Genomic DNA, 12,006 nt, shown 5'->3' on the forward strand with positions numbered 1-12,006 from the left:
AGGATGCATTGTGCAGCATTTGAGGTACATTGTCTGGAATCCGGCCATACCCTTGGGAGAGGCTTTCTCTGAACACCCTGTTTCATGGAATCAGCCACCTTTACCATGGCAGTCTCTAATCATTCTACATCTTTTTATTTCCTTCATCAGCATATAGATTGCAATCTATAATGAGTAATTTATTGCTTCATGTAAGATTTGTTGCTCATGTCAATGCAAGTTCCACTCTAGCTTGGGCAATTTCACACAACTAAATCTGATGTCTAAAATAATGTGTGACACTGGACATAATTGATAGGTAATAATAGAATATACTGGACAAATAATAGGCGTGTTGAAATAATTTAATTACTCTTTTAAAGGTAATCACACTTCAGTGATCACAAATAAGGAAATATTATGATTATAATGCTGCCCAATAAATCCTCCATATCTGTACCCATTTTAAATTACATGAAAAGATCCAACTCCAATGTTTTGATGATTTGTATCAAGATACTCAGACTAAGCCTCTCTTTGTTCTATGACTCTTAAGCTCATTCTTAGCAGAAGTGAATTTACTGTGATCTGAGGAAATGGAAGCAAAATATCCGTTCATTTCCCCAACCTTCAGCATTAGAAATTTGTCAAACATGACCTATGTACGCTTGTTAGTATGGTAGAGCTACAGATAAACAATTTGAATATTTTACCAAGTCTCTCATTTAACCCAAGGGTTATTTGAATATCAGAGTTGGTTTTACTTCCAAATACTTACATATAAAATTAAAATTTAGAGGTGATAACAAGGACATGTCTTTAAAAACATTCTATTCTGCATTTATAAGAAACTATTAAAAGCAAATACTTTTTACCTCAGAAAGTTAATCTTTTGGTTTCATTGAGTATTCTTTATATTTTCTGGGGAATCTAAAAACCACAAATTTTAAATGCTTGCTAGCAGGTCATCTTTTTTTAGTATAAATGAATTGTAAAACACATATTTCTCATCTGCTTAGTCATTTTAGAAAATAAGCATCCATAAGAATAAAAAAGAAACCTTTGTAGATTAACCCACTGTGTATAATCGCTTTCTATATATAATATTTCCTCTACCTGCCAATCCACAGCATCCATCAGAGAGAGGATTTTGGAGCCTGATTGTGCAGTCTCTGAGAGTTTGGTTTTATATACGGCACGTGGAACTCCATGAAGATCCAGCTCACCAAAGACCCCTGAAGGAGAAAAGACACGCCTTTTACGCACTTATTCTACAAGTTAGGTGCAAGTATAACAGAAAATAGTTAACTGACATGTAGGTGTGTGTGTGTTTGTGTGAGTTTGTGTGTGTGCTTTTGTGTTTGTGTATTCCTGATTATATTCAGGGATTACTCTTGGCTCTTTGTTCAGGAATCACTCCAATACTGCTCAGGGAACCATAATGGGTGCTGGGGATTAAACTAGGCTTGGCTGTATGTGATATAAGTGCTTTAACCCTTAGACTATCTTCTGGTCCTTACCAAATATATCTTAATAAACAACTGGTCAATTTAAAATGAATAGAAATAATATGGATTAGATAGGCCTAGCAAATATACATAAATGCTCAGGACAAATAAGAAGGCTTTGAACCTTTGATCCATTTTTAGGACACTGGTCCACAGAAATGCAGTCATATAAAGTACATATGAATGAGAATGTTTGCCACAACAACACTGGAAATATGAGAAAACCAAAATGAATCCAAATCAACAGTAGAGTTGTGAAATGAATTCTAATACACTAATAGAGTAATATATTACAAAAGAAAGAGATGTATCAATAAATATTCATCTGAAATATATTAATATATTAATTGAAAAAATTATATAGTAAAAGATTTAAACTGACCCCATTTTTTTGACAAAGTCAAATATTTACCACTACAAATCACTGTGTGTGATATGACTATAGGCATAGGTAAAAAACACAAGAAATCAAGTAAAAAGTTACTCATTGAAGCTGGTTTCGCCAAGAAGGATTAGGTTAATACAGATTTACATTTTCTCTTAGAATTTTCTGTCAATAATATTGGGGTGCAAAAGTAATCATCCTGTACCCCTTGAGTTCTTCAGAGAATTCAGTTCTTTAGAGGCTGGATGACAAACGTGAGACAAACAGATGTGAGAATGTATGGGAAAAGCTCATCATTAACAGGAATCCCTCTTGTACACATACTGACACCCAGAAAAGCTGAGGGGCTCACTACATGATTTTAGATTCGAGTTCTGAATTGCTGAGCTTATACAGTGAGCTTTGGGAAGAAAGAATTGGAAAGTCGGGAAAGGTACTGGTCCCACACAGTGAAAGAAGGTCATGGCATTTCAGTTCTCCATTATGCACGGGTTGAACCTTCTTCCTTAGAGATGCCCTTAAGTGCGATGTTTCCATCTAAATATCTCAGTCCAACCTTTAGGGCCCCTCCCATAAAACTGACCTTTTGCCAAAGACCTATTTGGGGGGTGCGATATTTTTGCCCTTCTACGATACTGTTCTGTGTTGCTTAAAATAAACTTTTGAAAGTTACTTTTTTTTCTTTGCTTTTTGGGTCATACCCGGTGATGCACAGGAGCACTGGCTCTGCACTCAGGAATTACTCCTGGTGGTGCTCGAAAGATTATATGGGATACTGGGAATCGAACCCAGGTCAGCCGCGTGCAAGGCAAGTGCCCTACCTGCTGTGCTATCACTCCAGCCCTGAAAGTTACTTTAGAAAAAAAAAACATAGTTCTTGGAATGTCTTTTTTAGATTCTAGTCCTTTCTTTTGTGGTGCAGAAGCTTCTTGGTTTTAGGAATTGTGCAGTGAGGCAAATGAAGCCCATATTTGTATGTTTTTAAACCATAATTGGATCCTTTTAATAAAGGCAGTTACTAATTGCTTAACTCAACCCTCTCAGGTCCTTTGCTTTCCAGGCTCAAAGAGAAACGTGTGAGGTTTTGCACATGCAGCTGAGGAGATAAATCTCAGCAGTAGGTTTGAGTGGATAGCTGTCAGCATAGTTACAATTCCATGGATTATTGATACTGTAAACGGAAGATTGTCTAGGAGAGCTACCTTTTACTCAAAACAGCATTAATATAGCATTAATATATAAAAAGTATTATTGGTTCTATTAAGAAAACATTAAGAAGTTCAGAATGGGGGCCGGAGCAATAGCACAGCGGGTAGGGCGTTTGCCATGCATGCAGCTGACCCAGGTTCGATTTCCAGCATCCCATATGGTCTCCCAGGGACTGCCAGGTCTGATTCCTGAGTGCATGAACCAGGAGTAACTCCTGTGCATCACCGGGTGTGACCCAAAGAGCAAAAAAAAAAAAAAAAAAAAAAAAAGGAAATTGAGAATGAAAAAAACTCTATCTACAAAGAGATATTTTAATGTTAGTTTTGCAATAAGTACATTTTCTATTTAATATGTATATTTTAATGACAATTCAAATATTAAAATATCTATTCTTTTTCTCACCCTTTAAACACTGTAAAAGATTCTGACACCATAATCTCAGAACTATGATGAACTCAGAATAGATATAACAGTTTTGGGAGCTCGAAATACATACCTAAGACCTTTGATCCTTGATTTGGTCCTTCTGGAAGAGGCCATTCAGGGGTAGAATGATTTCCTCTAAGAACAATGTGTAATTCGCCTTTAAAGGGATTATCTTCCCAGCCACCGATTAACCTACCTCCCTGCAGAGAAACAGAAAATTGTTCATACTTAAAAGTAGGGAGACGGAGAGGAAAAAGAAGAAAGACGAAAGAAGAAAGAAGAAGGAAGAAGGAAGAAGAAGGAAGAAGAGAAGGAGGAGGAGGAGGAGGAGGAAAGAAAAAGAAGAAAATAGAAATCTGCTTTCTTTCTATTAGAAGAAAATAGAAAAGTGGGCTCAGATCTCTGCCCAGCCTGAGGAGTGGGGGAGTGGCAGCAGGGAAACTGACTGGGAACATTGATGGTGAGAAACATTCAGTGGTGAAAGAGGTGGGTGTTGGAACACTGTGTGAATGAAACCCAATTATGAACAACTTTGTAACTATGGAAAAAAAGATAACCGACTAAAAAAATGGAGCACAAAAATTAGAAGATTTTGTCAACCTCCCTAATTTAAAAAAAAGAAAGAAATTCTGTTATACAAAGAACAGTACAGTAATTATGGGTGACCCTAATTTAACCCATTAAGTCTGGAAATGGGCTGGAGAGATAGCACAGCGGGTAGGGCGTCTGCCTTGCACGCAGCCAACATGGCCGACCCGAGTTCGATTCCTCCGCCCCTCTCGGAGAGCCCCGCAAGCTACCGAGAGTATTCGATATGCCAGACACAGTAACAACAAAGTCTCCAATGGAGACGTTACTGGGCCCGCTCGAGCAAATCGACGATCAACGGGAGGGCCTTTATTTTTTATTTATTTTTAAGTCTGGAAAAAGTTAATTTAAAAGATTTTTTTTGCCAAAGTCAAATTCACTGGACTGAACTCAATATCAAAACCGGACCTAAATGGGGAGAATTAACATTGTCAAATTGGCAATACTTCCCAAAGCACTGTACAAATTCAATGCGATCAATATTAGGATACCCATGACATTCTTAAAAGAAATGGCGCAAACATTCCTGAAATTTACATGGAACAATAATCCCCCACAAAGAGCTAAAGCAATTCTTGGGAAAAAGAAAATGGGAGGAATCAACCTCCCTAACTTCAAACTCTACTACAAAGCAGTAATAATTAAAACAGCATGGTACTGGAAAAAAGGCAGAGCTGTAGACCAATGGAACAGGGGTTGAATATACTTTGAATATACTGACATCTCCCCCAAAGGATATTATCATCTAATCGTCAATAAGGGGGCAAGAAAAGTGAAGTGGAGCAAGGAAAGCCTCTTTAACAAACTGTGCTGGCAAAACTGGATGGCTACATGCAAAAAAGTGGGCTCAGATCTCTGCCCAACACCAGGTACAAAAGTAAGATCAAAGTGGATTAAAGACCTCAACATCAGACCGGAATCCATAAGGTACATTAAAGACAAAGTTAGCAAAACCCTCCATGACATTGAAGCTAATGGTATCTTCAAAGATACACACCACTGGCCAACCAAGTGGAAACAGAGGTAGACAAATGTTAGTTTATCTTTAACTAAGAAGCTTCTGCACCTCCAAAGAAACAGTGACCAAAATACAAAGACAGTCTACAGAATGGGAAAGGATATTCGCCGAATACACATCTGACAAGGGGTTGATATCAAGGATATACAAAGAACTGATTCGACTCCACAAGAAGAAAACATCCAACCCTATCAAAAAATGGGGCGATGAAATGAACAGAAACTTTCTCAAAGAAAAAATCCAAATGACTAAAAAGCACATGAGAAAATACTCCACATCATTAATCATCAGGGAGATGCAGATCAAAACCACAATGAGATATCATTTCACACCACAGAGACTGGCCCACACCCACAAGAACAATAACAACCGGTGCTGGCACGGATATGGCAAGAAAGGGACCCTCCTTCACTGATGGTGGGAATGTCGACTTGTTCAGCCCTTTTGGAAAACAGTATGGACAATTCTCAAAAAATTAGAAATTGAACTCCCATTTGACCCAGCAATACCACTCCTGGGAATATATCCCAGAGAGGCAAAAAAGTATAGTCGAAGTGACATCTGTGCTTGTTTGTTCATTGCAGCACTCTTTACAATAGCCAGAATCTGGAAAAAATCTGAGTGCCGGAGAACAGATGACTGGTTAAAGAAACTGGTACATTTACACAATGGAGTACTATGTAGTGGTTAGAAAAGATGAAGTCATGAAATTTACATACAAGTGTTACTCCGTGGAAAGTATCATGTTAAGCAAAATGAGTCAGAAAGAGAGGGATAGACATAGAAATATTGGATTCATCTGGGGAATATAAAGTAGCAAAATAGGAGACTAACACCCAAGAATGGCCGAGATTAGTACCAGGAATTTGCTCCATGGCTTGGAGGCCAGCCACACATGCTAGGGAAAAAGGCAGCTCAGATAGAGAAGGGAGCACCAAATAAAGGGTGTTGGGAGGATCCTTCCAGGATGGGAGAAGCATGTTGAAAGTAGACTATAGACCAAACACGATTGCCACTCAATGCCTCTTTTGCAAACCACAGCACCCAAAAGAAGAGAGAACACAAAAGGGAATGCCCTGCCACAGAGGCAGGGTGGGACGGGAGGGATGGGGGGTGGAAGGGATACTGGGATCCGTGGTGGTTGGAAATGGGCACTGGTGGAGGGATGGGTATTTGATCATTGTATAATTGAAACCCAAGCACAAAATTTGTAAGTCTACAACTGTACCTCATGGTGTCTCACTAATAAAAATTAAAAAACAAAAAGAAAAATAATTGTAACAATTTTGGTGCTGAAATAGTAAACTTGTAGACCTAAAAAAACAAAACTGGACCTAAATCTTAAACATTCTGAAACCACAACTAATACTACCTGCATGGACCCCTCAGTGTATTTGTGCAATGTGGCATAGGTAAAATATACCCTTCCTGCTTACATCCAAGTGATGGCATTTATAAGCCATTGCTGGCAATAATAATAGTAGTTATTAAATGCTTGTTGATTCATATCTAATTCATAAGGTTGTACATATATCATTTAACATTTGTATTAAACCCATGCATTTGTTATTATTCTTATTTTATATGTGGGAAGGGCCCCACCACATCTTATTATTTCATTCTTACTTTGGACAACCTGGCAGGCTACTGAATGTAACCTGCCCACAAGGCAGAGTCTGGCAAACTCCCCGTGGCGTACCCAATATGCCAAATACCAGTAACAATGATGGGTCTCATTCTCCCAACCCTGAAAGAGCCTTGAATGTGGCACTTTTTAGACTCTCAGGGCTAGGACGAAGGAGACGTTACTGGTGCCTGCTTGAGGCAGTCGACTAACAACAGGATGATCGTGATCGTGATATGTGAGAAAGAACAGTGCATAAGGAAGTGAAATTATTTACCTATGACTCTCCAACTACAATGAGGTAAAAGATTCAGACATAGATTTAATTTAGCTCAAAGCCCATGCACCTAAGTAAAACAACACACACTACTTTTTTTCTTTTAGTTAAAAATCACATAGCTTGACCTAATGAGAGACCAGCAAAGTACTTAAAACAACTACTCATAGATTTGGAAAAAGACATCAATAGCAACACAATACTAGTGGGAGACTTCAACACTGCTTTGTCACCTCTTGATAGATCAACCAGACTCAAGCTTAGCAAGGACATACTTTATCTGAGGGAAACAATGGAAGAAAGGGACTTAGTAGATATATACAGGACACTTCATCCACAAAAAACTGAATACACATTCTTCTCAAGCGTACATGGAACATTCTCCAAGATAGACCACATGCTGAGCCACAAAACATGCCTCCATAAAATTAAGAAGATAGAGATTGTATCAACAATCTTCTCAGATCATAATGCGCTGAAATTAGAAGTAAATCACACACAAAAACAGAAAACTAAATCAAACACCTGGAAATTAAACAGTGCGCTATTGAACAACGAGTGGCTTAGACAGGAAATCAAAGAGGAAATCAAAAGATTCCTAGAAAAGAATGAAAATGAGAACACAAGTTACCAAAACTTATGGGACACAGTAAAAGCTGTATTAAGAGGAAAGTTTATAGCTCTACAAGAATTCCTCAGGAAGGAGGAGCAAGCACACATAAGTAACCTAACCTCACAGCTTAAGAGCTTGGAGAAGGACCAAAAAAAGGAGCACAACCCGAACAGAAGAAAGGAAATAATAAAACTCAGAGCAGAGATTAACGAGATGGAAACCCAAAAAACAATCCGAAAGATCAATGAAACCAAGAACTGGTTCTTCGAGAAAATTAACAAGATCGATAAGCCTCTAGCAAAACTCACAAAGAAAGGGAGAGAGAAAACCCTAATAAACCGAATCAGAAATGAAAAGAGGGTCATTACAACAGAAACTACAGAAATTCAAAGGATCCTCAGGGAGTACTTTGAGAAGCTTTATGCCACGGAACATCAAAACCTCGAGGAAATGGATAAATTCCTAGACTCCTACAGACTCCCAAGGCTGAATCAAGAAGACCTGGAATACCTGAACAGACCTATCATCATCAAGGAAATTGAAATGGAAAGTCTCCCCAAGCACAAAAGTCCTTGCCCGGATGGATTCACTAGTGAATTCTTCCAAATCTTTAAAGGGGACTTACTCCCAACCCTCTTTATGCTTTTCCACGAAATTGAAATACCAAAAACACTTTCGAACAGTTTCTACGAAGCAAATATCACCCTGATACCAAAAGCAGACAGAGATACCACAAAGAAAGAGAATTACAGGCCGATATCCCTGATGAACACAGATGCAAAGATCCTCAACAAACTACTAGCAAGTAGAATCCAACTACTCATCAAAAAAATCATACACCATGACCAAGTAGGATTCATCCCAGGGATGCAAGGATGGTTCAACATTCGAAAATCAATCAACATAATCCATCATATCAACAAAAGAAAAGATAAAATGCATATGATTATATCAATAGATGCAGAGAAAGCATTTGACAAGATCCAGCACCCCTTTATGATGAAAACCCTAGCCAAAATGGGTATAGAGGGGACCTTCCTCAACATAATTAAAGCCATCTACCACAAGCCTACAGCAAGCATCATCCTCAATGGGGAAAAACTGAGAGCCTTCCCTCTAAGATCAGGGACGAGACAAGGATGCCCACTCTCTCCACTGCTGTTCAATATAGTACTGGAAGTACTTGCAATAGCGATTAGGCAAGAAAAAGATATTAAGGGCATTCAGGTAGGAAAGGAAGAAATCAAGCTCTCACTATTCGCAGATGATATGATACTATACTTAGAGAACCCAATAACCTCCACCAAAAAACTCCTAGAAACAATAGACTCATATAGTAAAGCTGCAGGCTATAAAATCAATACTCGAAAGTCCATGACTTTCCTATACGCAAACAGTGAGAGAGAAGAAAGCAACATGAAAAAAACAATCCCGTTCACAATTGTGCCCCAGAAAATCAAGTACCTAGGAATCAGTTTAACTAAGGAAGTAAAGGACCTGTACAAAGAAAACTACAAAACGCTACTTCAGGAAATAAAAGAGGACATGAGGAAATGGAAAGATATCCCCTGTTCATGGGTCGGGAGACTTAACATTGTCAAAATGGCAATACTACCGAAAGCATTGTATAAATTCAATGCAAATTGTGCTGGCATCACTGGACGGCTACATGCAAAAAAGTGGGCTCAGAACTCTGCCTAACACCATGTACAAAAGTAAGATCTAAATGGATTAAAGACCTCAACATCAGACCAGAAACCATAAGGTACATTGAAGACAAAGTTGGCAAAACCCTCCATGACATTGAAGCTAATGGTATCTTCAAAGATGCCATGCCACTGGCCGAGCAAGTGAAAACAGAGATAGATAAATGGGACTATCTTAAACTAAGAAGCTTCTGCACCTCCAAAGAAACAGTGACCAAAATACAAAGACAGTCTACAGAATGGGAAAGGATATTCGCCAAATACACATCTGACAAGTGGTTGATATCAAGGATATACAAAATACTGGTTAAACTCCACAAGAAGAAAGCATCCAACCCCATCCAAAAATGGGGCAATGAAATGAACAGAAACTTTTTCAAAGAAGAAATCCGAATGGCAAAAAAGCACATGAGAAAATGCTCCACATCATTAATCATCAGGGAGTTGCAGATCAAAACCACAATGAGATACCATCTCACACCTCTGAGACTGGCCCACATTCAAAAGAATAAAAGCAACCGATGCTGGCACGGATGTGGCGGGAAAGGGACACTCCTTCAATGTTGGTGGGAATGTCCACTGGTTCAGCCCTTCTGGAAAACAGTATGGACGATTCTCAAAAAATTAGAAATTGAGATCCCATTTGACCCAGCAATACCACTCCTGGGAATATATCCCAGAGAAGCAAAAATGTATAGTCGAAGTGACATCTGCACTTGTTTGTTCATTGCAGCACTCTTTATAATAGCCAGAAACTGGAAGAAACCTGAATGCCCAAGAACAGATGACTGGTTAAAGAAACTTTGGTACATCTACACAATGGAGTACTATGTAGCTCTTAGAAAAGATGAAGTCATGAAATTTACATACAAGTGGTACCACATGGAAAGTATCATGCTAAGCGAAATGGGTCAGAAAGAGAGGGATAGACATAGAAAGATTGCATTCATCTGGGGGATATAAAGTAACAAAATATGAGATCAATACCCAAGAATAACTGAGATCAGCACCAGGAGGATTACTCCATAGCTTAGTGGCCAGCCGGGCATTCTAGGGGAAAGGGCAGCTCAGATAGAGAAGGGAGCACCAAATAAAGGGTGTTTGGAGGATCCTCCCAGGAGGGGAGATGCATGTCGAAAGTAGACTATGGACTGAACATGTTTGCCATTCAATGCCTCTTTTGCAGACCACAACACACAAAAGGAGAGAGAGAACACAGGGGATTGCCCTGCCACAGAGGCAGGGGGGGATGGGGGGATGGGGGTGGGGGGGATATTATCCATGGTGGTGAAAAATGGGCACTGGTGGAGGGATGGGTATCTGATCATTGTATAATCTAACAAGCACAAAAAATTGTAAATCTACAACTGTACCTCATGGTGTTTCACTAATAAAAATAAATAAATAAATAAAAAATCACATAGCCTGATCATGTGGGAGCTTACTTCCTAGTTTTGTGAGTATTTTTCTATGGTTTTCCAAGAAGTTGACATTTCCACCAGCAGTGAATGAATGATCCTTTGCCCCACATCAACGCCAACACCAGTTGCTTTTATTTTATTTTATTTTTTGATCTGTGCCCTTTCTTACTGATGTGAGTGAAATCTCATTCTTTTGATTTGCATTTCCCTGATGACAGTGACACAGAGCATTTTTTATATATACCTGTTGGTCATTTGTATATCTTCTTTGAAGAAATATCTGTTCATTTTTTGTTTGTTTTTGATGGGACTATTTTCTTCTTACTAAATTCTACTATTGCGCTAAATACCCGAGATATTAATTCTTTGTTGGATAAGACGTGGGAAAATATCCTCTCCCAATCTGTGGGGCATCTTTTACTCTATTCCTGTTTCCTTTACAATACAGAAACTTCTAAGTTTGAGGTAGTCCCATTTGTTTAACTGTGCTTCTGTTTTCTTTGCCTGTGGCAATTTATTTTTTTTTTATGGTTTTGGGACACCCCTTGCAGTACTTAGTTATCACTCCTGACTCACTCAGAGGATCATATAGGATTCTGGGTGTCAAATCTGAGTTGGCAGTCTGCAAGCAAGCACTCTAATCATTGTATATCACTTGGCCCAGGAACTGAGTCATTAATGATACCTCAAGATTCCATGTCACAGAGTATTCTGCTGATGGTTTTGTCAATATAATTTATGGACTCAGGTCTAATATCAAGGTCCTAATCCATTTTGAATTGACTTCTGTGCATAGTGTTAGAAAAGGGTCTGAGTTCATTTTGTAAAAATCATGTGACCTACCAGTTTTTCTCACACCATTTGTTGAGGAGGCTTTCCTTGCACCTCTTCAAAATCTTTATTCCTTTGTTGAACATTAGCTGTGCTCTGCCTCCTACCAAAGATGAGTTCTCAGTTTCTGTTGCCTTTGGGCATTTCCTTACTGTTTCTTTATATACCACATATGAAAGAGATCATTCTGTGTCTGTCTCTCAACTTCTAACTAACGTCACTCAGCATGATTGTCTCCAGACACCTATTTTTTAGGAGGGTTTTGCTTTGTTTGGGGGTGGGGGTATTTTTTTAGGGTTTTCTAAGTATAGTATAGTATCTGATCATCTGAAAATTCTGAGAGTTTGGCTTCTTCTTTTTCAATCTGGATATCTTTAATATCTCCCTCGTTCTTGTATAATTGCTATGGTGAAGGCTTCCA

General features: G+C 38.7%; 1 protein-coding gene across 1 annotated transcript in view; it reads right to left on the reverse strand.

The window, feature by feature from the left end:
- Positions 1-12,006, reverse strand: part of PKHD1L1 (PKHD1 like 1) — a 189,257-nt gene that overhangs the window by 47,832 nt on the left and 129,419 nt on the right. The window contains exons 56-57 of the mRNA XM_056110331.1: positions 3,578-3,707; positions 1,096-1,214 (exon numbers count right to left, since the gene is read on the reverse strand). Coding sequence (XP_055966306.1) covers positions 1,096-1,214; positions 3,578-3,707 — 249 coding nt within the window. The remainder of the gene's footprint in view (positions 1-1,095; positions 1,215-3,577; positions 3,708-12,006) is intronic.

Source organism: Sorex fumeus, unplaced genomic scaffold (assembly GCF_029834395.1).
Source record: "Sorex fumeus unplaced genomic scaffold, SorFum_2.1 ptg000002l, whole genome shotgun sequence".
Taxonomy (NCBI): domain Eukaryota; kingdom Metazoa; phylum Chordata; class Mammalia; order Eulipotyphla; family Soricidae; genus Sorex; species Sorex fumeus.